We start from the raw sequence: 27,945 nt of genomic DNA on the forward strand, positions 1-27,945 counted from the left end.
TACCTATTATCTATCCATCCATCCATCCATCCATCCATCCGTCCGTCCGTCCGTCCATCCATCCATCCGTCCATCCATCCATCCGTCTGTCCGTCTGTCTGTCTGTCCATTCACCTCAACATTTTTGGCTCATGAATATTTATTTTCTAAGGAATGAAGAAACTCTGTAGCACATGATAGGTGCTAAATAAACTTAGTCGAATAAACACTTTTGATTCTTCCTCTATGTTCCCACAGAATATGATTTCTACTTTATTGTAAAGCATATGCCATTCTACCTTGGTATCAGTGATTCTTCTAACAGGTCATAATCTCCTTTATACTGTCCCAGACAGAAAGCACAATGCTATGCACTGAGAAAAGAAAACTAGAAATTTGAATTTTTCATTTTCCTTTCTGAATATCTTAAATAAACAACCAGTAAATAGAGGTCTCAATTTCTTCTAAGTTGGAAATAACACCTATTTGGTTGATGCTTATTGTTTAGCATCAGAAGTTCAGTATTTGTATGTAATACTGAAACACCATTTTCCATTCTGTGACCTCCTAGTATGTTTCTAACAATTTTTGGAGAATTTGAGACTTTTTCAAAAACAAAATGTGTTTTAATCCAATTTTGTCTATTTACATTCCCTACCCATTTCTTTCTAGGGGATAAGGGCCAAAGAAAGGAGGAGAAGAGCTCTCAGAATTTCCAATTAGCACATTTAAGCAGTGAAAATGTATCAGACCTGACCAGAATGCAATGCATTGTACTATTAGGACCACTATTCCAATTAGTGGCAGATACAGAACCTCAGCTCTCAATGTGAAAGCCCACCAGAAAGGTGAGATTGTACACATCGTTTTTCATGCATTACAGTCATTTGGTCAAAGTTTTCAGTGTCAGTGTTTTGAGATGGTTGTGGAAATGTATGTGTTTATTTTAATAGACAGAGAAAGAGAGGTAGCAGAGAGGGTAGAATAATCAGGTCTAGCTCTTGCATGAGAATGTAACTAAAATAAATCATATCAAATATGCAATGCTCAAGGATAGGGCCTAGCACATGATAACTTAACCAATGTGTGATAGAGATCCTGTTTTTTGATGTATGTCCGTGTGCCATTTTCTTTTCTTTTGCACTCTCTTGTTCATATCCTCTGTTTCCACCCCTCCAGAGGCATACGCTGAAGATCATTTGGAATATTATAGCAAGAATGAGAAGAAAAGGAGGGAGCTGATATTCACTGTTTGACCTTCAGAGTAACAGGTTTTTGGAGTTTGTTTTGTGTGGCAGTTTGCAGAAAGACAATAATCTTAAGAGCTTGTTTTTGTGGAAAGCTGTATTCTTTTATTAGATTGCTTTAATATATTAATAGGTGGGTTTGTAGATATGGGCCTACATTGAGGCTTCCTTCTCCAGGGAGGAAAGAGGATATGGCACAGGGTAAGGTCATGCCCAAGACAGAGTCACAAAGTCTACTCCTGATACCCTGGGGAATTGCAGGTAAGAGCCAAAGGCAGAGCCCAGTGGCACATGAACATGCCTTTGCTTCTCTCTCTGAGGTTGGCACCTCTCAGGTGTGTGCAGGAGAAACATATGTTAGGTCTGTAGGAACCCGAGGCACATATTCACCAAGATGCCAACCTGGAGAGGAGCAAAGAGTGGGAAGGTATTTGTTCAAAAGAAGTAATGTAATCGAGAAGAGATTGACCACCATGTTGCTAATTAGCAAGCTTCAGTCTCCCTATTCCCCATCAGGATGGGCTCAAGAGGATAATTTGCTTGGTTGAAGAAGAAATTCAGGCTATATGTCATTACACATTTGAGCGTGCAAATTTGAAATCTCTGTTACAAATGGTTTAAATAGTGACTGTTTCCTTCTCATTTCTGTATGTGTTTTTGATTACACTTCTTATATTTGAATGTTTCTTTGTAGTAACCTCACCTGACTCCCTTCTTCAGGGTGCTCTAGGCCTGGCTGTCTGCCTGACATGTCTTTTCTTTCTAAATTATTTTATTCATCAAACTATCCACTGCTTTGAACAAACTACTGTCACAAATCCTCTAAATGTACATTTCTTCACGTTTTCTGAAGTGCTTGTTGCTCTTGTTTATGGCTTTATGTGAAATATTTGGGTATCGCCCAAAAAGATTTGGAGAGGGAAGCAAGAAAGAGAATATTTCTTTAGTTTTTGCTTTAATTCCAGAGTTTAAGAAATATTAACATTTTAATTATTACATGATATGTGTCTTATTACCCTTGGTTATTTAATTTTCCTTTTTGATACCTTTCCAAAAGATTGACATTCATTCCATCATAGCTCTCACCTTGACTTTATTTTACAATTTTCTGGCTCCTGTACCTTTCAATTATTTTATTTTTACTACCATGTTCATGCAACTGGTGACTCAGTCTTTCTTGAAATATGTGCTTTTCTCTCTAGTGATTTTATTTTTCTGTGGTAAGCTTGGCCCCTTGGACCCAAGGCCTTCCACAACTAAACCTTGCTTTGTCTTTGTCAGCCATGCCTTCCAACTGTGTACAAGGCTGACAAGTTTTATCCTGTCACTCATGATGAGACCTGTGACCTACTCACTGGAGTACTCCCTCAGCATTTGTATGACAGCCGATGAACTAACGAAATGCTCAGGACAGTGGCTTGCTTTATAAACTCTGAAATATATGCCCTGTGGATTTTTTAGGTAAGAAGAAGTGCTTAGGAGTTTCTAATAATTTTATAGTTTGGGGAAATTTAAGACAAGTCCAAAGATATAAAACTCATTTCTTGGGGTGGTCTTTTGGCATTTTAGAGATCAAAGTCAATTCCAAAGCGAAATGCATGGAAAAGCAGAGAGGGATAAACCAGACAATGAAGTGTAAACTTCACACTGTGTGCCATCAAGACTACAGCATTGTATTACATCACAAATTCCGTCAACCCTGCCTATTTTTGATATGATGAGATGAACCTTCTATGTATTATCAAGCGTACTGAAAATTAAAGAGTGAAACGAAATCAGATAGAAGAGAGTGCATACTTTCAGTTGCTTCTGTGATTTAAAAAAATAACCTCAAAGCTTTTGGACTTTTCACAATAAAGCTACTAATTTTTTTTTAAGGAATTTGTCTGATGCAAAAGTCAATGCTTTTCTGTTGAGTTGAACCAGGCTTGTTTAAAATTAAATAAAAAAAAAAAAAAAAGGAAAGAAAAGAAAAAAGAAACTGTTTGCAGAGAACGGGCAGAGGACTTGGGAATACCATCCTCCATTGAGCGCCAGCCCCTCAAAAGCTCATTTATAGGGCTGGGTAAACACACACCTTCTGCACTCTATTTTTGAAATTATGTTTGGGAGTCTACAGACTGTTATCTGTAGAAGAAGCCGCTTTTGAAACTTTAGTTTATGCAAAGTGTTCCAAAATGCATGAACAGAGTAATTATTTTAAAAGTCTACAAATGCATGCATTTGCTCTAAAATTTTGCAATTATCAGCAAATTACAATTTATCTGTATGAAGAGAGAGCTGTCTATATTGGTTTTTCACTTATACCTTTTTTTAATAGTTCTGAATTTCACTCTTGTGTCTTCTTTTATTTTAAAAGCTATAATGACTAATCCTGATCTTCTGCTAGAATATGTTTTAAAAAGATTCCATTAAAAAGGAGAGCTAGAATTCACGTTTCTTGAGTAATCTGTCTCTAAAAAGATGTTCATTCATGCACTTAATGGCAATTTATAAGCTGTTTTATTCCTTCTGATAATATTTTATTTTTCTCACATATCAAAATGCCTTGAGGGGCTGCCATGTGATGGATGTCAGGGAAAACATGAAGAAAATAGAATGTTCTCCAGACTCTCAAAGAGCTGGAATCTAGGAGGAGAGGAAGAAAATGTCCACTAATTGTAACAAAATAAAGTGATTTTCCTGTTAAATACAAAGAAAGTTCTGTGAAACTTCAGAAGAGAAAGACATACATTCCTTCAGTAATCTCAGGAGGGATTCATGAGGTGGCTAGCATGCGAGTGGGGTATTAAGGAATGGGAGAGGTTAGGGACATGGAGCAAAGTCATTTTAAGCATTGGGAACAATGAGCAGAAAACAAGTAGGGTCTGTGGGATGTCTGTCTTGTCTGGGTAGAATATGAGTGATCAGAGAGCAGTAATGACAAATAAGGCTGGAAAAGTGAGCTAGTGCCAGATGGAGAACTTCAAATGCAGGAGTAAAGAATTTGAATTTCCTCTGCAGACACAAGAGAATTATTAAAGAATTTTGAAGAAGGGTAGAGACATATCTTGATTTTTCTTTTTTTTTTTGAGACCGAGTTTCCTTATGTTGCCAGGCTGGAGTTCAGTGGCGCGATCTCGGCTCACCACAATCTCAGCCTCCTGGGTTCAAACAATTCTCCTGCCTCAGCCTCCCAAGCCACTGGGACTACAGGCACGCACCACCATACCCAGCTAATTTTTCTATTTTTGGTAGAGACAGGATTTCACCATGTTGGCCGGGATAGTCTCGGTCTCCTGACCTTGTGATCTACCCCCTTAGCCTCCCAAAGTGCTGGGATTGCAGGCATGAACCACCGCACCCAGCCTGATTTTTCTTTGAATACTGTTGATGTAAATCACAGAATAGAATGACAATGGATAGAGAGAGTTGGAGGCTATTGCAAGATTATAGACAAAACAACATGAGGTTTGACCAAAGGCCATGCAACTGATCAGAGAAAAGAGAATGAATGAGAGAAGTTGTTGAGAAAATAACACCAACACCAATAATTATGAGAGTTTACATTTACTAAGAGTGTGGTGGAACTTAGATTATTTTCTAAGCACTTTTTTTTTTTTTTGCTATTATGTCATTTAATCCCCATAACAACCTTATGCAAAGATGCTATTAGTTATTCTCTTTTTATAGAAGAGGAAACTGAGGCACCGAGAGCTGAAGTACCCACCCAGGGTCACACAATTCAGTAATGAAGATGCAGAATTTAAAACTTTTAAAATCTCAACACTGCAACTATACTCTGGCATCCTTAACCTTTCTTATGGACTTAAAACTAGTGGGAATTGGGGAGCTGGAGTTAGCAGTTTTGAACCTGGGTTTCTGTCATTCATGAAAACAAGTCAAGTGAAGGAAAAGGTTTAGTTTAAAGTAAGATGATGTGTTACAGTTTTGATTAAATTTGCATTCACATTTAAAAGATGAATTAAATTATTAATGATGATGATTATTATCTAGCATAGCTACAGAGTTAAAAACAGACTGATGTCTAAAAGCAGTAGTTTTAGAAAAATGTTGAGTTAATACTTATCTGGCATTGAGACTAATTGATTCTTTGCTCAAAGCAATTTGTCCTGCTTTGAATGAAATCATTAGAACCGATGAGTATTTGAAAGTGTACACATTTTTACAAGTGTTTTAGAGTTTTACCAGTTTTCCAGCCCGTAGTTTGAGTTGACAGGGAGGTTGAAGCTAACAAGTACAGTTTTCCCACTGTAGTTGTAGACAGAGCTCTGATTCATAAATCCATCATTGTTCTTTCATTAAGCTTTTGATTCATCTCTGAGTCCCTGGTGCCTAGCACAGTGCCTGGTACTCACTAAGCATCCCATAAATGCTTCTTGATTATAATGATTGAAGTATTCATTCTTCAGCATATTTGGTTTATATCATGCTTGATACTTAAGACATTTTGAAATAGTAGTTTAAATATTAATTTGAATTGTAGAGTACTGGAATCATAGAATGGTTTTAGAGATTTTCTTCTCTGAAACTGTTTGATATTCAGGCCTGGGAATAAAGCAAATTTCTGATTTTGTATTCTCCTTGAAAGGCAAGAGATGTTACAATGGCTATGGGGAAAATGAGTTTCTTTCTTTGAGAGATTTGTGTGTATTTATATTTTCCTATTGAAATCAGAACAAACTTAATAAATAAGTAAACTATAATGCAAAATTTAGACCAGAGACACTGAAATGAAAGGTAAGTTTCAGTTGCAGAGTTTGCAGTTATTTGGTTGAATTCCAAAATCAAATTATTCAACTAAGAACAAGTTCTGCTAAGGGATATCTAGCCTTAAACAGGTTGCTGACTAGAATTATAATTAGCATCATATTTGTCTGCACAGTGTCTGAGAAGCCACTTATTTATTTCCTATTCTCGTCCCTCTCTCCATTCCCACATGGGTGCATGCCCTCACTGCAATGGTATAAGGTGACTTTCTCTTGATAATAGTTGGGGATCTTTCCCTGGATATTTGCAGTACGTGAAGCTTGGATCTAAGACGAAAGCCCACAAAAAAAGTAGAAAATATATATAAGACATAATCCTCTGACTTGTTCTGCATGGTAATACTATTTTTCTGGTTTGACCAAGGTTTATTTTACACGATGAATTCTCATTTTACCCCATCTACATATAATCAATAAAGCCACATCTTGGATTAAACTTAAGTTTATATTACCCAGCATGTACTCTGATCACATGAATTTTGTGGACCACAGTTGGGCATTTGACATGCCGGTCTGGTTCTGATGCAGTTTTAACGTGTGACCCTGGATGCTTTATTGAGTCTCTCTGAACTATTCATCTCATCTCCAAAATACAGGGGGTTAACTAGATAATCAGATCATCCTTTGTTTGCTTCATAAAGGGAAAAGGATATAAGTATTAAGACAATTAAATAATTGGGTGTGGTTCAAAGAACAGAGTTGACACTTAGACCTCAAGCACGGTGATAACTTCCAGAGCCCCTTTCTAGGGTGAGCAATGTCTTGGCCAATGCCCAACTTTGGGGACACTCCCAGATGAATACACCCTCACATGTGAAGGTGACAAGCTCCTCCTCCTCCTGTCATCTCCCATCCTGTCCTACAGTCTATTGCCTTGGACAGCCACCTAACAGTCTGCAGAACATGCCATTCTGAAGATGGTGGGATATGTTCCCCTGTATCACCTCTCTGGCATTTCTCCACTCTCTCCAGGGGACTGTTCTTTCCCTTCCATCACTCTCAATTCAGCATATTTCATCTTAAAACCTCTCATGGGCTCTGCGTGCTGGCTCATGCCTGTAATTTCAGCACTTTGGGAGGCCAAGGCAGGCAGATCACCTGATGTCAGGAGTTCGAGACCAGCCTGACCAACGTGGAGAAACCCCATCTCTACTAAAAATACAAAAAATTAGCTGGTGCAGTGGTGCATGCCTGCGATCCCAGCTACTCGGGAGGCTGAGGTAGGAGAATTGCTTGAACCCGGGAGGTGGAGGCTGCAGTGAGCCGAGATCACTCCATTGCACTCCAGCCTGGGCCACAGAACAAGACTCCATCTCAAAAAATGAACATGTGTATGTGTTTTTTAATTCTTTCCTTTTATTACCTTAGGCAAATCTCAGACCATTTCTCTACTTCACTTGTGAGAAACAAAGTTCCAGTCTTGTTGAAGTAGTGTGAATAAAAATAATGATGCCCTTTGCTAAGGAAAAGAAATGCTGGGACTTTTAAGGTGTTATTAAAAACATTAAGATTCAGTGATAGCCATCTTTAAAGTCCTCTAAAGTAACTGTTGGTTTGATTTGGAATTTCTGCAATTTCATGGTTTAAAAAAATTTAAATCAATTCGTTATCACAAGCAGTCAAAATATCCACAGAATAACATTTAATTTTTCTGTTTTTAGTTACTAGCATAGCAAAAACATTGTGTGCTTTAAATGTAAAATGTTAAGTAACTACAGGTAAAGATAGCAAAGAGGAGGGAGCAGAAAACCACTGGGGGAGATGGGAGGCTGTTGGTGATCAGGAAAAGCATTTTAAAGAGAGAGATGCTTGACCTAGGCTTTGTTGTTTGAATAGAAAATTTTCAGTTGACTGAGCCAAGAAAAAACATTTCAAGCATAAATCAAGGCTCACTTGATGCATAGTCAGTTGCTTAAAAGGATAGTGAAAGTATAAATTGTTTGAGGATACCGAGGCAAGGATGAAATGACAGAGAGAGCGAGATCTCCATGTGTCTTGGTGTTTTTTTGAAGAACTTTCTACTATAACCCTCTGCCTCTGTGCATGAACTGAAAACAGCTTAAATCACCATTTTCTAAAAACAAACAAAAAAAAATGCCAGAAGTTTTGAAACCATCTTTAAGTGTTCCTGAGAGCTCCATGGTCGTGCTGCTGTGGTGATAATGGTGCAGCTAAAGACACCTGATGCTAGGAGGAAATGCAGCACCAGGGACAAGTGAGTGAGGAAGAAGGTACGAGGCAGTTTGGAAAGTGAAGCATCTCATCTTTGGGGCTGCATCGTATGACCTTGTTCTGCACAGATGGAGGATGATAAGATTTTACACCCATTCCAGTAAGGGTGAGCCCTCGTCTCCCCAAAAGTCAGGAGGCACAGGAGGAAGAAGAGGAGGCAAACGCACATCCTTCAGAAAGGTGTTCAAATAGAGCCTGTCTCCACGCAGGCAAGCAACCAGGACAGCAGACCAGGGTGCGGCTTTCCTGGGAATCCAAGTGGCTTCTCAGACAGTTTCCACCGAACGTGAGGCAGTGGTAGAGAGGTATCTAGTAAAAGCCAACAAGCCCTGCTTCATGACGTCCAGAAAAATATGCCTTTTAAGTCATAAGAAATTATAGGAGTTCTGCTTTTTCCCCAAAGTATTGCTTTTTCAGGAATTAGATGCCCACTAATACAGAATATAAACAATGTACACCTATCCCCACAGACGTGCTAACAACTGGTGAATTAGGTAGTTTTATCAAAGGTACAGTTTGAAATATAAATTTTTATCATTTAATTGACTGAAACAAACCTCAAGTGCTAAGAGTTGAAGTGTCAGAGTTAAACTTTCTGCCCAGGTGGGTTTTTCCATTTGTCTTGCCCTACTCACATGAAATGCTGGATTAGCATTACCTCATTGCTTCTGACCAAGACCCATCTCCCTGGGCATCCTTCTCCCAATTGCCACATAAACCTCAGTCTTACTGGTTTCCTTCGCTTTCCTGTGTACTCAAGGACTCATTGTTTAGTAGAGACCAACCCTGTTTTTTTTCCTTCCTTTTAAATCTTTTCTTTTCTCAGAGTGTTAACGTCTTAATAAATTCTTTACAGATTATTAAAAACTTAAAAAAATTTCCTGGCATAAATCATTAAAATCGAAACTAGCCAGGTTTTTATTTCCTAGTCTCTTTCCATGAGAAAGGGAGAGGTAATTTTTGATGTATCTTTTCCATCTACCCATCCCTCACTGCCAATGGCACGCCAGCATTCCACCACATAGGGCTAGCCAAGACTTCAGATGCATAAACACACACTCATGTTCTTTCTTCTGAAGTGAACCCACCACTTTCCACATATCTAGCAACATAGTCCTCAAAGACAGTGCCCTGCAGTCAGCGGTGGCTTTCTTAGTTTACGAAGCCCCTTGGGATCCTTCCCAGGCATGCTGGGCATCTTGGTGGTGGTTGTGTCCACTGTCAGAAACACGGGAACATTCTCCACAACTGTCCCAAACACAGCACATTCTCATGACATGACAGAGTCCCTGGGAATCATCATTTCTACATTTGTGAGTGAGTTGATATCAATAAAGGTGTTTGTATTCCTGACATATGTCAAAGGGGAAACCAAGTCAAGAAAGTTTACCAGCTTGCCCAGGACATAAAAAGCCTGCATGTCAAACTCAGTGCTGGGAACATGATACATGATATAAGTGCAGAGTTAAAAATTGGAAAAGATGTTTTACTTTATATAAAGAATAATAAAAAGCAGCCCAAGGAGAATATTCTCCTGGGGATATCTCTAACTTGTTGACAAGAAATGTTAGTCAGGATGGCCATTAAAGAGCATCCAAATCCACCCCCTTCTTGGTGGCGACTCAAACTCAGGAAATTTGACCAGTGCAAGCCCACGGGGGAAGCGTGTGTCAAGCTGAGTCCAGGACCCAGGTTTCTTGATTTCCAGTCAAATGCTCCTCCTACTAAATCAGTCTTAATCTTAAGATGCATTTCTATCATACAGCAGACACTTGGAAGTCACAGCCCTTGGACCCTATGCTACCCAGTTTGTCTTCCTCCCTATTGCTTGAACTCTCCAAAGAGGGGGAGGTATCCTACTTGGTTCTGTGACCGATTACACCCCATGGTCCATTTACCTGGAAAGCTGCGGAGAGCATCTTCATTTTCCAGAATGCCTCTCTGTTTGGTCGCCTGCAGCTCACTTTTGGATTTCCAAACCAGCTTTACCATCCTGATCATCTCTGGCAAGTCCCAGGGCAGCGGCCCCTGCTGGCACCCCGGCCGGCTTCCCGGGGAGGAGGGCAGCACACCTTCTGGGCCTTTCCACCTCCTGCCTAGCTCTGCTGGGTGGAAATAGCGCTCTAGCACAGGCATTCTGCCTTGTGCCCCAGAAGAGGAGGTAGTGGTGCTGCTGCTGCTGCTGCTCCTGCTGCTGCTGTTTCTGCTTCTGCTGTTGCTGCTGCTGCAGCTGCTGCTGCTACCACAGGGGAAATTCTTCCCAGGCAGGGAGAGGCGAACCCCCGTAAGATCCTCTCCAGCTTCAGAAAGACGAGCCTCCTCCAGCCTGGCACAGCCTCCCTGTCTCTCCAGGCCCTCCACAAACACTGCCGACGAGAGCGATCCACTTCCCTAGGTTTCTCACTGGTGAGAAACTGTTACTGTACTCCTTCCTTAGAGATAGAATGCATTTTTTTCCCCTCCTCTTTCTGGCACTGAGTTCACAGCACTTAATTAATCCCAGGCTACAGCTGGAACCACAGCGAGAGGAAAAAAAAAAAAAAAAAACCCATCTAAGTTCTAGCATTTGCTTTTCCTCTTCTTTCTTCTGATTTATTTGTTCTGAATTCTCTTTTGGTGCTTGTCAAAGTTTGTCAAATGGCTTAGGTCTTAAGGACTTCAGGCAAAGGAGCGGGGCTTCCCCTTTGCTAACCTCACACAAGGATTCCCGCCTTGCCGCAGGCCAGTTATCTGGAGGTGTCAGGTGAGGAGTCACCCCTGTGGTGCAGGCTCAAGCCCTGCAAGTACCAAGGAGTTCTAAAACAAACAAACAAACAAACAAACAAACACAAACCAGGGGAAACTGAGCGTCTGCAGAACCAATCTTCAGCTGCTTCTCTCTGGAAGGTCTGGGGGGGGGCTAGGGGCCACGTGGCCCAGTCACCAAGACCAGTGGTGGGATGGGCTTGGTGGATCCTCAGTGCCTCCATTTGATCCCTCCCTCCTGTGTCACTTGGTTCTCAGCAAACCTAACTGGGTTATGACCTGTTAGTCAAATCCCTTCGTAACCTCAGCTGCCCTTCAGCTGGAAGGGAAATAACATTGCATCGCATTCCACAGCTAACTCCGAAAGATGCGAATTAGGGAAGCATCAACATCCTCATGCATATGGCAGTGGCCTGCATAGCCTGGACATGTGGCTCAGGGCCATTCAAAACCCATTTTCAAAGGAACAATAATTTTAAAAGATGTTCACAGGGGGCATAAATGGCAATGAAAGAAAGAAAAGAGTGTTAACGATTCACCTTCTGCAGGGAGAACACTGTTGACTTATTATGTGGGCCACTGACTACTGTGTCCCCGACCTGAGAGTGGTTGAATTGAGGGCAACCTCAACTGTGGGCCATGCCGCTTGTTCCTTGTCTCAGAGATGGAGGTGCCAATTCTGAAAGTAAGAACCAATTCAACAAAAGGCGATGCCCCCTGTAGCTTATGTGAAAGGCCCTGGACAGAAACGAAAGTGGGGTGGTTTTGTATTGGGTTTGTAGGAACAATTTGAACTTGTACACTCAGGTGCATAGCCTCTGTTTTCTTGGAGGACATTGTAGCAATCCCATCTTCCTCTCCTCCTCACGTCTCCACGTTGTGAAGTGCTTTATTTTGCTTGGCATGCCATTTTGCTGATGTATAATCTGCTGCTTCTGCCCTACATTCCTTTCGAGGCTGGTTTATCACACAATTTTTTTGATATTTCTTCATGGGAGAGAGGAGGAAACTTGGGGAAGAGGAGATCACTGTAGAGTATGTTTTATTTTCATTGCTCCCATCTCATTTTTTTTTTTTAAAGTTGAAACCAGCAAAGACAACTGTAATTTTATTGTTATTATTATTTCTCTAAACCTATGGTTAATAACTTTAGTTTTCCATACTGGATTAAGTGACTTTTCTTTTTTTCTAGATTGAAAAGTATACTAGCAAACCTGTTCTCTTTTCTAACAGGTGAAGGAGGGTCAAGAGGGTATAAAACAATAATAAAGACATTGAAGACACTGCTTTTGGTGAATTTTGTTATTGAAATATTGATCAAGCAGCTCTTTCTATAACAACCAGATATTCATACAACACAATTAGGAAATAATCAATGGTCTACTTGATTAGAAAGATATGCCCTTCCTTATTTCCCTCTCTGGTATGAGATGAAAGGATTCAAGTATCAGTTTGACACTTGCACCACTTTGACAGCCTGTCCAGTCCTTCTCTGACCCTTCCATCAGGCTGGGGGCATCAAGGCTCTCTAGGATTGAGATGATTTTATTTAATAAGCACATGCAGACTCTTTCGCTTTATTATCATATTTCCTGAATAATGTCTTAAACTCACTCCTCACTCACAAACTTCCTTGACATAACAACTGAAGAGTTTCCTAAGTATTTGACTATTTTTATTTTTGTTCAGTTATTTTGCAATAGTACTTAGCATCAGGATATCCTGACCCTTGGAACAAAGGGGTTAAGAACAAAGAAAACAAATATATGATATAATATATCACATACACTAATATACTAAGAATACAACACTTCATTGTTCATTTCTTCAAGAATCACTTTTTAAAAAAATCCAAGGATATAAATTTCCATTGTACCCTCTGTATTGTTTTACCTAGTTCCTTGTAAAAATATCTTAGAAAAATTACAAAATGTTGGATCACTGAGCACGAATACTTCCTAGTGGAGATGAGTCAGGGCCAAGCAATCACCATTTCAGATTTTCATTCCCAAAGAGGAACCCACTTCATTTGAAGGTTTGAAAATTGAAAATATTTGTATAATTAAATAAAATTTCCCCCAATATGGGATTATTTTCAACCCAGAGTAGAAGTGCAAAAATACCACAAGAAAGGTCGTTCTCATGGTATTTCTGGCTCACGTAGAAACAGGAAGTACAGGAAATCTTGCGAGAAAGCTTGGCTCAGGAAATTTTTGGCTCAATTGCAGGTTCAAGAGATTGGAACAAATTGACATGAGGCTAGTACTTATTGGACTAAAGCCTCTCTACCATGTGAATTATCTGAAAGGAGGTTTTGTTACATTTCATAGCTAGCATTTCATAGGCTGAGATCTCTTTTGTTTTGCAGATGGTTGCTTTAGAAGAGCCTGCCTCTAAACCTACAATTTTTCACTACTCAGTGGACATCATTCACCTCAATATGGAATCTGCAGCCAGAAGTTTGGGTCATTGAGGGTGGGGAAAGGATGGGGTTGTTTCTGTGATCAGAGGAATCATGGAACAGAGAAGACCCATACAGGTAACTTGTGAGGGTCCTTACACATGTTAGTATCAGTAATTAACATGCTACAGACAGGACATTTTAAAGTAGACTTTCAAAATAACCAAGTTCTTTTTCAGGCATTGTGAATCAACCCAACATAATGATAACTAACAAAGTTAAAACAGCTTGCCCCAATGAACAATGGACTCCTAATTGGGTCAAAAAGACTGCTGTTCCTAGAAGTACTGCTACTTGTTGAGGGTGTGATAGCTTCAAGGTTACTTTGAGGAGCTGGGGTGCTGGCTGCGCAGGCTCTAAGGGCCTAGGGTCCCAGAGGGGTGGTTGAAGTGCACTCCGAGGCATCTGGAGATGATGTTCTTACTGATAACGAGCAGGTGATTGAATTGGAGAGCGAGATCATGATGGCTGCAAGGAAGGGACTGGACCCATACAATATACTAGCCCCAAAGGCAGCTTCAGGCACCAAGGAGGACCTTAAGTTAGCCCCCCTCCTTCACCAGCAGTGGGCAGCTTCTGCGAAGAGCATAGCAGTGCTATCATCTGGTTTTGGCTGGACAAAGGTGAGACCCATCTTGACTGTGGAAACTATTACAAGCTGCCCCACCAGCTGGTCCACTGATCCCCTGCAGCTGATAAAGACTAGCCATTGGATTGGCTCCTTCAAAAAAAAATAAAAAGACTTTGCTGTGTGGTTTGAGCTATGAAAGAATTGATAACCCCTATACTAATGTATACAACCAAGAAAAGTGTCAAAGACATAGTTGATTTAGAACCTGGTATGTTGAAGAACTTTTGGTGTTCTGAGGGCTATGTAAAATTCTTGTATACTATGGGTGCTCCAGTAACTAGGCAGATAAGTACTTATTATATATGATTTGTAAAATAAGGCATTTATAACATTAAATATTTCTAATAATTCTAGAGGATGTACTTTTAAAAAATGGAAACTTAGAAACATATATCCTTTGTCATTTTCTTTCATTTTGAGTTTATTAATAGATTCTTACAAAACAAAAAGTTTGATGAAAATCTTCTCATTCAGATATTTTGGAATTGTTTTATACCCTATTGACCCTCATCTGTGATCTATCTTTTAGAAAAAATATGCAAACTATGGAGGGAGTTTATTTATTTATTTTTCCTGAACTTTCCTCTCCATCAGTTCAAGTATGGATGTGTAAACACACACACACACACACACACACACACACACACACACACACTCTGCCACTCTGCTTTTACAAATGCAATTCAAAAAAATTCAAAATGATCAGGGAAGGAAAAACAGGTCTTTCAACTTTGCTTTATGCAGTCTGAGTAGAAGAAGCTCAAACAATTTACAGTGTCCTTTAGGAGACGTAGAAATGTGATAACTCTGGCCTTAGCTAATCTCAATAAATGCCATCAAGTAGGAAAAAGGACTTGTCTACAGACCGACCCTACAAGGCAGCACATACTTCCATCATCATGGGGAAAAGGGGGAAAGCATGTGGGGCGAGATGAGGAAAGACAGGTGGGGCAAAGTAAGGGGTTGAACTGACAGATAAGTAGTTTGCTCTCAGAACAGGTGTCTAAACCAAACCCAATCATTTTCTTGTTCACTGTGCAGATGAATGCTAACTATGGGAGCAACAGCAGAAGGGAAAACCTTCTGTGCTCGTCTTTGGGTCCATTTTCAGGTACTGGGGAACTGCCCGGCCTCTTTTGCCTTAATTCTATATTTCAGTGTGAGTGACTGCTCCCTCCTTTACTTATTCATTTATTTTTGTACGTTTTAAGAGAGAAACTAGGATTTCAGCTAGCATCACACTCTATCATGGCTCTTAAAGATCTTAGCTAATGCTAAGTTTACTGTCTCTGTGAATTTCCCAATAAAAATGGCTCCAGTCAAACAAAGGTTGAGAACAACATGGCAGGAAGACTTGATTTTCTCTACTCAGTTCCTGCCTGCTGATGAATACAGTCTGCTATTCTGTCCCATTACTGAACCCTGGCACCCTCTGACTGTAGCCTTTCTAGGATTTCAGGACTTATTTCTGACTGTAAAAGATCATAGTGGCAGTAGAGTACACTTTTCAGAATTTTACATTCGAGTGTGTCAACTTCTTAGAAAACAGTTACAACAAGGAAATCGCTAAAGTAACTCTCTGAGGCAACTTGGCTGAGATTTAACAAAAACTGGGTTTTGATCTGTACTCACCACTGAGCTCTGCCCCAAATTTGGGGCCTTATCTATAAATGGGTATGATAGCAATAAACATTTTATCCATCACACTGGATTCTTAAAAGGATTAAATAAGATGAGAATGTCAGTTATTTTAAAACTGTAATCTGCTATAAAAATTTAATATTGTTATTTTTAAGCTGTGGGATATATGGCTGACAATTTCATTAAACACAAATTTCGGCTATCCTTTCCTGGGATCTGTTAGAAAGTTGGAAAATCAAGCCCTTCCACCCTTGAAGTAGGTCTCACTTCGGAAATTTGGGTTCCCCAAAGAGAATGCAGGAGTGAAGGAAGTCGAAGGCAGGGCTGTTGGATAGAGGGTATTGGGGAGTGACCTGTGGAAGAAGACAGTGAGAGATTTGATGGTAGCAAGGTTCTTAAGGTAGGCCTGGTGAAAGTATGAGTGAGAATAGACAGATACAGAACAATATATGTGCTCAATAAGATAAATATTCTTAGTAAGTGCATTTTGGAGGGATAAAAGCCCAGGAATCCTGTCTAGGGTCTCATCCTACATGAACTTCACTATGTTATTTAGTGTTCTAGTTAATACTATATAGGTTCTTTTAATAGGGAATTTTGGTTTTAGTCCAGAGTGACTGAACACAAAATATGTTTGATGTTCATGAGCTGTGCGCAGCTTCGTGTCATATGCTGTGGTAGGGAACACATGTCTTCAGGCCCCCTACTGGCCTCATTTCCCTAGGCAAATTGATGAGGGCCTCAATGTTTTGTTTGGGGGGTACATTTTCATAATTTTGATTGCTCCTAACTGACCTCTGTTTAATTTGCAAGTGTGCTTAAAGGAAGTGTAGTGTGCAGAATCAAAGGTGATGTTTAAAAAGTGGCCTGTACAAAGTCTGAAATATGATAGAAATTCTTTTAAATAAGTAAGATGCATAAATTTTGAAAGCTCTCAAGAATTTGACCAGGTTAAGAAGATCTCAAGGAGGCTGGAGGAGAGATTAACCAGACGTTCTCAAAAAACTGCTGGAAAATGCCTGAGAGTTTTCTCTTAATCTAATAAACTAGACCACTAATAAGATATAGAAAGATTTTTTATATAAATGACATAACAAAAGGAAAGTGAGAAAACGATGAGGAATCAAGCCTTCTAACAGGATTTCTTTTTGTCCTCGACATTCATTTATGTTCGTATTTATGGAGTTCAAAGTCAATTTGGAAAAAGGAAATTTCAACTGCTGCATGTGTATTGTGTATGATCCTGCTGCCTCGTCCACTTAATTTTTATTTTCCCTCTTTCACTTATTACCTCCTGGTAATTATGAATTACACAGAACATCTATGCCAAATGGTATCTCTTAGAGGCTATTCTAGATCAAGCCTTCTCAAATATTAATGTGCATTTGAATAACCTGGGGATTCCATTAAAATGTAGATTTCTGATTTCAGAAGTCAGGCAGGGACCTGAGACTCTGCATTTCTAACAAGTTTCCTGGGGATGACAAGGCTGTTGGTCATGACCACACTCTGAGTAGCAAGGCTAGAGTATAACCATGTAGGAATTATTTTATGTCTGTTCCATATTAGTTATTTACAGAGGAAAACACAGCAACCATCCCAGTCTTTCCAGATACACCTATTAGGACTTCTAAAAACATTCATCCTGGCTCAGGCCAAATACTCTCAATGGAAAGAAGAAACCAGAATTGCTGTGTTAGAACAAGGGCTGTGTCCAGGGACACTGAACCACAGCTTGTCAATTTTGTTTTATTCTTCATTTCCCTGTATGGGTTAACTGTAAGGATATGGGTTGACTATCAACTATAAGCCAATGCAATAAATATATGTGATTCTTAAAGAATTTCATAAACAAATATTATTTTTGACAGTCTTTTCTCATCAAATGTCAAATGCCATTTAGTTAGGCCAGTTTCTCCATGACTCTGTCTTTCCAGCATTTCGTTGCACCCCTCCTATTTTCAGAATGGTTGGAATGCAGGCAAGGCTCTGAGTCTTTGATCTCCATCATCAGTGATACTTTCACCAAGACCTGCTCTTTCATTTGGTTTATTAAAGATTTATGTAAAGTGGTCTTTCCATGAAGCCTGGTAATCTTTCCCACTGTGATATTCCAGGCATGAGTGAATGGTGACCAGATGATTCCCTAAAGAAATAAAGATGGGGAAAAAAAAGAAGCAGGCATTCATGGTGCAATAGCCAGTGGCTAATGGTGCTGCTGATTCAGAGGAATCTACTGCAATGTCAGTCTCAGCGAAACACACATAACACACGCACACACACACAACACAAAAATCGATCAAGTAAACTCTGCAATAGGCTGCATTCTTTAACAGGTATCCCCTGGAATTCATGTGGCCACAGGCACAGTATTCATGGGAAAATGATGCCAGAAGCAAGAGACATGTGAATAGCTGGAAGACCAGGGTAACCAAGAGCATGGGGCTAGAACATTACCAGATTTTTATGATTAAAAATTTGTACAGTTAGCTAAACAAGAACGCTTAGAATAAATGAAAGCATCTGGGGGTAATTGGAAACGCTGTATTATTTTTTCCATCGACTTTCCTGATTCTTTCTAAGGCTAAGTGCTTTGCTACGGTTATGAAGACCAATACTTCCTGATATATATAATCCAGGGGAGTAAATAAACAATGAGAAAGAGAAAGTTGGAAGATATGTATCAAAAACTAGTCTACAGAATGTTATATTATTTCTGGTAATTTTAGGAGTTGTTTTCCCCTGTAATGGCAGGATAATTTAGAGTGAAAATTAAAGGGATGGCCATTTAACATAGAGTATGTATACAATACATTCTTTGCATAGTACAGTACAGGGATTCTTACTGAACCCTTTTTGTTTGATATGCAGTTGCTAGAAGAATAATTGTACCATAATCAAGGCAAAAAGCCCAGCATACTAGAGTATTTGACAACTTTGACATGTGTATAAGATCTTTATTATCCAAAGATTCTCTAAGAATTTCACTTTGGTACTTTTTTTTTAATCCCACATTGAAATTTTAACTACGGTTTTCTCCTTCTATTTTGTACATTACTTAAAAATTATTGCTATCTTTCTATCTATAGGATATGGATACTAACTGCTCCATTTTCTTATTTGGACCTCTAGGTCTATCTACTCTTTGTCTTCCGCGATCTTCCTGGATGCATTTTGTGGTCTGCTGGTAAGATTTCTTGCATTCCTTGTTTTCTGAGATATCTTTACATTCTTTTGTCTACTAAGGTGCAAGGTAAAATACACCTGTCTTTGACTTGCGTATGTTCGCATACCTTGCTGATTTTATGTTTGTGTGTCTCAATTAGAATATGGGCTTTTAAAAATGCCTTTTCAATGCTGTTATTACTTTTTTTTCCTGCTTTCAAACTTTGAGGAGGCAACTGATGAGGCTACTATTGAATTGTGTTTTTCAAGTCTCTCATTAACCATTGAAAACTTCAGTTAAGTCTTATTTACCTTTAAAAGTTATGATATTCTGGATTGAATATAATTTATAATCATATCATTTTCAAATAGGTAACGTATGAAAAGTAATGGCAATATTAATATTAATTTGATGCAAAGAGAGTTATTACTCCTAAAAATAACTCAAATCCCTTTCTTGGGCATTCAGCACTTTCAAAAATAGGCTCCCACTCATCTAGTCCTGTAAACACATTCAGACTTCCATCAAACACACAAAATTTCTGTGGAAGTCACACTGTTGCACAAACATGTCAGCTGCATCTGATATTACATATGGTAGGCAGAAGAATGGCCTCCCAAAAGTGCCCACATCCTGGTCCTTGGAACCTGTGAATATGTTAAGTTACATGGCAAAGGAGATTAAGGTAGAAGATGGAGTTAAGCTTGCTCTTCAGCCATCATTAAAATACAGAGAATATCTGAATTACCTGGATGGGACCAAAAAATCACAAGTGCCCTTAAATGTGGAAAAGGGTGGCAGAAGAGTCAATGTCAGAGTGACGTGATGTGAGAAAGATTCAGCATTCAGCTGGTCACTGCTGACTTTGAAGATGGAAAGGGGCCTTGAGCCAAGAAATGCGGGGAGACCCTCAAAGATGAAAAAGACAGGAAAATAGATTCTCCCTTAGAGCCTCCAGAAAGAAATACAGGCCTCCAGACACCTTGACTTTAGCCCAGTGGAATCCATTTCATACTTCTGACCTCCAGAACTGTAAGATAATGAATTTGTATTTTTTTAAGCCTCTAAATTTGTGGTGATTTGTTGTAACAGCAACAGGAAATGAATATATTATGTTACTACTTACGTGGCCCTTCTTCTTGGGATAGATTTTTCCATTTGTCTAATCCAAATAAAATCCTGTGTTTTTTCATGAAGTCTTTGTGCCCCACCTTAAAGCTGACTCTTCTATTTAAACAAAGCAGCACCTCTTATCCACGTTTGTTATCTGGGACGTAACTTCATTTACGTCACTACTTGCCTTTGACGCTCTGGTCTGTCTTCCAATTTGGATTGCAGAGGCCATTGAATCATACATTGTAACTTAAAACTCGGTGCTGCACCCTTCATTCATTCATTAATTCAGTTACCATGCATTTATTGAGTGGTGAATTGTGCCTGCCCTATGCTAAGTGCCTCATATACAAAAACATGCTCCCTTCCCTTAAAATTGTTTACGAGTTTGGTGGAGAGACAGAAACATGTACAACTAACTATAAAGCATGATGAACTATGGTGCTATAATATAAATTTAGTTGCAATAAGTCCAAATTAGTTTTTGTTATTAAAAATGACAGGCTGGGCATGGTGGCTGACACTTGTAATCCCAGCAATTTAGGGGGCTGAGGTAGACAGATCACCTGAGGTCAGGAGTTCAAGACCAGCTGGGTAACATGGTGAAACCCCATCTCTACTAAAAATACAACAATTAGCCGGGCATGGTGGTGCATGCCTACAGTCCCAGGTACTCAGGAGGCTGAGGCAGGGGAATCACTTGAACCCAGGAGGCAGAGTTTGCAGTCAGCCAAGATTGCACCACTGCACTCCAGCCTGGGTGACAGAGCAAGATTCCATCTCAAAATAAATAAATAAATAAAAATGATGATAACCAATTTTTAAATTAATTCTCTTTTCATGTCTTGGCAACTAAAACAATGTCTTAGAAATTTCTACTTAACACTTAAAAAAATAGAAATTATATGATATAGAGTTTGTTCATAGCCAGGAAAAATGGGTGGTTAATTATATTTTTGCTGATTATTTTTATTTGATAGAATTTTTAAAAGTTTAGCTCTCGGGATTGTCAGACTTCAAGAACATTCTTACTGCTTTCCTCAGGTGAGTTGTTACTGTGCTCCTAGCAAACTGGGAGCTTACGAAAAGTGTTTTATTACAACAAAGCAAAGAAAGAGGAATCACGTAATGTGAGCGTTTTAAGGGACTTCAGAGATAGACTATTGCCATTAGATCATATCTTAAGTCAGTCCAAGCTGACTTGAGATATGATCTATCTTACAAGGTGCCATAGACTGGTTGGCTTCAACAACAGAATTTCATTTCTTATAGTTCCAGAGGCTGGGAAGTTTGAGATCAGGGCACCAGCATGGTGAGATTCTGGTGAATGCCCTTTTCCTGGCTACCAGGTGGTTGTGTTCGTGCTGTATCCTCACATGGGGGGGAAAGAGAGAGAAACAAAGCTCTCTGGCATCTCTTTATATAAAGGCGCTAATCCCAATATGAGGGCTCTACCCTCATATCCACATTACTTCCCATAGGCCCCACCTCCAAATACCATCACATCGGGAATTAGGGTACCAACACATGAATTTTGAAGGGACACATTCAGTCAATAGTGGATTATTTTCTAATATTGCTAATAATGAAACATGATCCAGAAAACATAAGCTTCAGATTCCCACAGACCTGAGCGCAAGCACTTCCTTTGAATGCTTATGTACGAGATATAGTACTATTTCATATGCAATTCTATATTGAATCCTTACAAGAATCCTCCAAAAGGTAGGCATTATCATGATCTCCTATGAAAGTAATTTGTTCAAGGTGCAGATACTATCAGGCTTTAGAAGGGTGATAAGCACGCCTTCTTAGCACTCTGGTATACTGCCTGTGTGGTTGAAATGTTGTATGAAGCAGTAGAAACTGCTTGATTTACAGCTTATAATCTTATCTGGTTGCTAAATATTTAAATCCAATGAATTGAAGAAAAGAAAGAATAATTACAGCACCTTTCTCTATAGGTGTCCTTCATGGCTGGATTACACCTTGTATGCCTCAAGCTAAAGTCACATTTTCACTGCCACCAGGGTCATGACTGCAACCAGCAGGGTGGACTTTAGATTTTTGATCTTTGCCACAACCTTCATCAAAAAAAGTGCTGAAAAATGTCATCATCTCTCAGCGTGACCAGAGAGGAAGAACATGTTGCACGTGGTTCATATGGACATTTTAAAAAATTAGATGAACATCTGATCTCCCTTCAGTAATGGGGTGGTTTCTTCAAATCAGATGCTAAACCCCTAAAATGACTTTATTCCTTATGAAAAGGGGCTAGCAATGGAGGGTAATCAGGGTAGTCTTTATGTTGTTATGTAAACAAAATTGCAGCAGCAACTCCGCTGTCTCTGACCTCGATTCTTGGGTCTGAAGAACCAGTGAATAATGATGTAAAATTGGTGAATGGAGCCCACAGATTTACCCAATTTGGACAGCTATTTTCCTTTTGGAGCCATTTAGCAAGGCTGCTTACAATATCACAGTGCCAGCTGCATCTGTACTTTCTAAACAGCTTGGCTAGAAATGGAAAAAAAAAAAAAAGAGCTTTAAATGTTTCCGAGTGTTAAGGAAATGACTTGGGTCACTTTCTGCATGGACAACAGAAATTCAAGTCTGGCCCCAGGCTGAGTTCTGTCCTGGGGTAGTAGATGCAGAGATGAAGGTAAAGACAGACATGTATCTGGTGGATCAGACATCTTTTCTACTTCCACGTGGTAAATCTTGTTACCTAGTTATTTATATTTACTGTCCTTCTACTTGGGCATTGTAAACCTGTAAAGGCCACACCCCCCTTATATATCTCCTTCTTTTCAAAGGCGTTGCAGAGTGAAAGAAAGGCTAGGCTCCCGCGTGATATCCCTAAGGGAAGGAGAGTCTAAACCTTCAGACAAATCGTTCTGACATTTAGGATCTTCAACTATGTTTTGCATTTTTTGTTCCTGTCCCCAATAATAATTTATTAATAAGCCCACTTACTTATTTGAATAAGTATCTAATAGTACTCTAAATCTTTGACCTACTAAAACAAGTCCAATGATTTCCTTTGTTTATCTACACTTTTTTAAACACATAATTAATGCATTTTATTTTATTTAGCATTTGTTCCTATGTTCACCTTACGTGGAAATTCGGTATATTCTGTATTTCATTTTTATGATATTATAAGACTGCAGGTATTCATTTCTTTGATATCTTCCTTAAGGCACCTTCCAAAGTGGTCTAAATCACAGCACATGCTGAATTAGCACTATTGTTTCTGTGGTAAAAATATGGAGAGAGTTCTGTGTGGGATAGCCACAGCATTTTTGAGAAACCTCAAAAGGGATATTTGGTGTTGCAAAATCAAGTACTCTTTTTGACCTAAACCATATTCTGGTTTTCTTGAAATTATTGAAGGGTTAGAACTTTTCCCCCATTAACATGGTTGGTAAAGTCACGTTTTCCCCCAAGAGCACAAACGTGCACATAAAACAGATCGGTCATGGAAATCTGCTCGTGGTTTCAGAGACTGACCCAGTTGCTGCATCTTTCTTATCTCTAATCTGTCGGTCAAAGCTGCCACTTACACCTTCAAGTTGGCATTTCTTGGGGGCTTTTTCTCTAGAACCTTTGGAGGCAGAGTTTTTCAGAGACAAAATACAATAAAACAAACTGCTTTTATTCTTGAACTAGGGGGTTGCATAATATTAGACTGGGCTCTTAGGACGACTGAGAGGATGAAATGTGAGCATACATGGAAAGCATCTCTAACAAGGCCAGGTACAAAGTAGGCATTCCATAACATCTAGCCACTGAAATCGCCTCCAAGTTATCTGCTCCCTTCTCTGTGGAGCTGGCATTGGTAACCCCTTCAGCCTTAGGAGCCATCAGCCTTGGGAACCAGCAGCCATGAGACAAGGGTGATAGATAAAGGGAAACAGACAGGAAAGGTAAAAAGAAAGGAAAAATAAAAGACATATGTTTGGTGGGAAATGGTCAGGAGATGAAAGAGAAAGATGCTAAAGATAACATAAAAACTAAAGAGGAAAAAAAAAAGTACAGATTTCCGCTAGCAGTGATGCTAAAGGTGAATTCAAGCCCCTGCAGGCGATCAGCTGCTGGGCCCTTTACCTCACTATTGGTCTGCTGCCATTTCTTTTCCTCATGTTTCAACTTTTAACATGTGTTTCAGTTCATCTGCAAAATTCTCCAGATCCATTTCTATAAAACATAGATGAACATTATTTTTTTCTAGTGTGATCTAAAGAGACAGCCATAAAGAGTGAATATCCAATTAGTTTCTCTCTAAATCTCTAGAAACCCATTATAATTATTCCTAGAGGAGATTTTTTTTTTATTGTCAACCTTTCCTAGATCTCCATCAAAGGATGTGGTTACTGAATTATCAAGGGCTTTCTTAGTAAGGCACTGTCACCTGTAAGTCAACCCTTAATGGCACTGGAAAGAGCCTGCTCCTGGTTGGTAAATAACTAATGCACTCTGGGAAACTCCTTACCATTTTAGGCCGTAAGAACATCATTTAGGGCACTAAAGTCACAATAGTAATTTTCTTTTTTTAGGTAGTGGCCTAAAAAAACTAAAGCAACTCCAAAAAGTCTTATGTATATATCTATATTGATATCTGTATCTGTATCTATCTATTTCTATAGCTATAGGTATTTATTTTTTGCTATGAGCCCCCTAGAATGAAGTTTCTTATAAGAGTGATGGCTGACTTGGGCACTGAAAGAGACTGTAGAGACTGATAATGCAGAGGAAAGCTATTTTTTGATACTATCAGAAAATCAGGATGGGGAAGGAAAGACCCTCTGCTCAAGTAGCAGAAGGGAGCCATCATTATGGAGCCATGAATTATCCACTCCGCAGCCTCTCTGTTGAGGAATGAAGAAAGAGTGTGATACAGTGCATGTTGGATGGGACAGGGGACAACCTAGGAGATTTGGTGGCCTCTGTGCTACCTCAAATCTTTAGATAAAATGATCCAAGGTATTGGCTTCTTTTCAGGGTCCTGCCTGGTTAGTAAAGGCAAGATTCCAGTTTGGGGTTGTAGAAGGCCTCTGGGCTTGTCAGACCTTGGCAATGCCCTGCTCGTCCTGGGATCTTTTGTGCTAACAGATGAGCCTGGACTAAGAGTGGCATTAATGCTATAACTATTAATCAGAGCAGGTTATTCATCAGTGCAGCAAATACTCATTCAATGAATAAGTGAGTGTGTACTCCTGAGTGGCCTCCTGGGCATCTAAAAATGCTTTGGGAAACAGCAGGGGTCTCACAGTGCCTGATGGAGACTCAGCCAGTGTGGAATTGCACTATCAAATAGCTAATTGGGGAAAGGGTTTTAGAGACCCTCAGCAGAGGGGTAAAATGAAAGAGTGAGCTGATGTTGTTTTTCCTGAGATTCCTCTGTTTCCCTCTCTCTCTTTCTTTCACTTTCTGGTTTCCATCTCGAATCTCTAAGACTTAATAGAAACATTGCTTTGTAGTTTCTCCCACCCTCTCAGCCAGTGCTCCCTAGTGGGGTAAGTGAATCTGATCCAGAAGGAACTGAGTTCTCACCCTCCCAAGACCATGGGCTAACTCTGGAAGAAGGGATGCCATTTTGTGCACAGACACAAACAGCTGCTGTATAAAGCTCCCCGGCTGCACTTCTGGGGCAGGGTCAGCCTTCTGATAGCTGGAGGGCAGTGGCTACCACTTGCACAGTGGGTGCAAACTGTCAGGGCAATGAGGCAAAAGGAATCATTCTGGCTCTTCGGGCACAAAAATGAGAAAATTCAATGGTAGAGCTCAAAGGATGGAACTGCTGGGTGCAAAAGATTACTACACATTAACATATCAACATCAACAGAAGCAATGATAAATAGGTGTCCCCAAATGGAAAAAAGATGATGTCCTTGACCCTAGGTGACAAATCTTTATCAGGTGAATTCTGAGCACAAGAATGTTATTCTCCTTGCACTTGTGGATGTTAAAGGCAGGCAAATGAATTTAACATCATTAAGCATCCAACACTAAGCACCTTCTAGGGGCCAGCCATGGTCTAAGTATGGAACAAAGTTTTGAACAAGTCAGATTTTACGTGTCAGTGAGAATTAGGAAGTAAACACATTGAAAATCACACAAATACATTAACCAGAAAATACTCAATTGAACAAAAATTTAATTAATTAATAAAATAGTGGCTAAGAAACTATTTTAATTGTATGGTCAAGAGAGATATCTTGAAGTAAGTGATGTTTGAGCTGAAAATTGAGGAAAACAAGAGGCCAAGCAGGCCAAGATTTGGGGAAAGAGGGCTTCGGGCAAAGAGAACAACCCATGGTAAGACCCCAAAGCAAGAACTAGCTTGCTGTATCTAAAGAAATGAAGCAGGCCAGTGTAAAACAAAGGAGGGCAGTGACAGAGACTCAATGACCGAGGGAAGAGGTGGCATGAGAGGAGATTCCAGGCCAGACAATGCTGGACTATGTACATTAGAGAATGATTTTGGATGTCGTTCCAAGTGGGATAAGTCATTACAAGATTTTCAGAAGAAGAGTGATGTGATCTAATATATAACGGTTTTCTTAAGACCATACTGGTGGCTCTGTGGAGAAGAAATTGCATAGGAACAAGAAAAGAAGCAGAAATTAATCAGGAGGCTAATACAATTCAAGAAAGAAAAAATGATGTATTCGCGGGGTAGTAGCTGTGAGACTAAAGGAAAATAAACAGTTTCAGGAATTTTTTTTTTTGAGACAGAGTTTCTTTCTTGTCACCCAGGCCAGAGCTCAGTGGCATAATCTCAGCTCACTGCAACCTCTGGCTCCTGGGTTCAAGCGATTCTCCAGCCTCAGCCTCCCAAGTAGCTGGGATTACAGGCATGTACCACCATGCCCAGCTAGTTTTATATTTTTAGTAGAGATGGGGGTCTCACCATGTTGGCCAGGCTGGTCTCAAACTCCTGACCATGGTGATCCACTCGCCTCAGCCTCCCAAAGTGCTGGGATTACAAGTGTGAGCCACCAACCCCAGCTAGGAAATATTTTGGAGATAGGATTTTTAGAACAAACCTATGGATCAGCATGTGAGAAGAAAAAGCAGCCAGTTCTAGTGTTATTTGCTAGGATAGTAAGAAATATACTTAGACATATTTAATCAGGCATTGATTGGATATTTTAAGTTTCGGAGGATGAGATACCTAAGCTGATGTCAAGTAGGTAGTCTGAGTACAGAGTACAGGGGAAAAGTCAGTCCTTGGTTTTAAATTTGGAAATTACTGGCATACAGAATGTATTTAAACATAAAACAAAACATTATGTCATATCAATCTTATCTCATCCACCCTAAATCAAGCCTTAGGAAATTAGGTACAGTAGGTGCCAAGGAAAAATAGATCAGAAAGATATAGCTCTTGTAGGAACTATTAATAGAGGGAGAGGCAGGCCATAATACTATCATTATAATGCAATGGTAAAAATGTAAGTAGGCATAAATATAAAGAAAGCTATATTATAGAATAAGTACTCATACCTGGAAGTGTCAGGGACAGTAGAGACAAGAGACGACCTGAAAGATAATTATTTCATTGGAATAATTTTCTGTGAGTCCCTTACTCTTAATGTGGGCCTATTTATAGACCATAGCAAGCAGATGGAAGTTATTGTAGAATTGTTATATGGACAAGAGAAAATTCAATGTTTAATGGCTTGTTTGATCTTGGGCAGTGCGCTAATCACTCTGGAACATGACACACTCCTCTGTGAAAAGAGAGGCTTGAATTTAATCAGCAGATTAAATTCTCAGAGAGATGATATAAGAAAAGATATTCATAAGAATATGTTTTTAAATATATTTAAAGGCCATATTATATTATCATGCATATTTCAATATATTAAGTGGTATAACTTGCATATATAAATGTTTATAAATGTATATATAGATACACACATGTATAGAAAAGGCTAGGAGAAATAAAATAT

General features: G+C 39.4%; 1 protein-coding gene and 1 long non-coding RNA gene across 4 annotated transcripts in view; one reads left to right on the plus strand and one right to left on the minus strand.

The window, feature by feature from the left end:
* Nucleotides 1-27,945, minus strand: part of PDE7B (phosphodiesterase 7B) — a 326,468-nt gene that overhangs the window by 137,616 nt on the left and 160,907 nt on the right. The window contains exon 1 of one of the 3 annotated variants that reach the window (XM_032274703.1): nucleotides 10,126-16,460. The exons of the other annotated variants lie outside the window; for them this stretch is intronic. Within the exon in view, the coding sequence (XP_032130594.1) occupies nucleotides 10,126-10,363 (238 nt within the window). The 5' untranslated portion in view covers nucleotides 10,364-16,460. Of the gene's footprint in view, nucleotides 1-10,125; nucleotides 16,461-27,945 lie in introns of those variants that run through there. 3 annotated transcript variants of the gene reach the window in all.
* LOC116549253 lies at nucleotides 722-19,098 on the plus strand. Its single transcript, XR_004267773.1, has 3 exons — nucleotides 722-827; nucleotides 15,106-15,175; nucleotides 18,795-19,098. It is a non-coding gene; the product is annotated as an uncharacterized LOC116549253 (long non-coding RNA).

The sequence above is a fragment of the Sapajus apella genome, unplaced genomic scaffold (assembly GCF_009761245.1).
Source record: "Sapajus apella isolate SASKATOON/1434 unplaced genomic scaffold, GSC_monkey_1.0 scaffold6, whole genome shotgun sequence".
NCBI classification, from domain to species: Eukaryota; Metazoa; Chordata; class Mammalia; order Primates; family Cebidae; genus Sapajus; species Sapajus apella.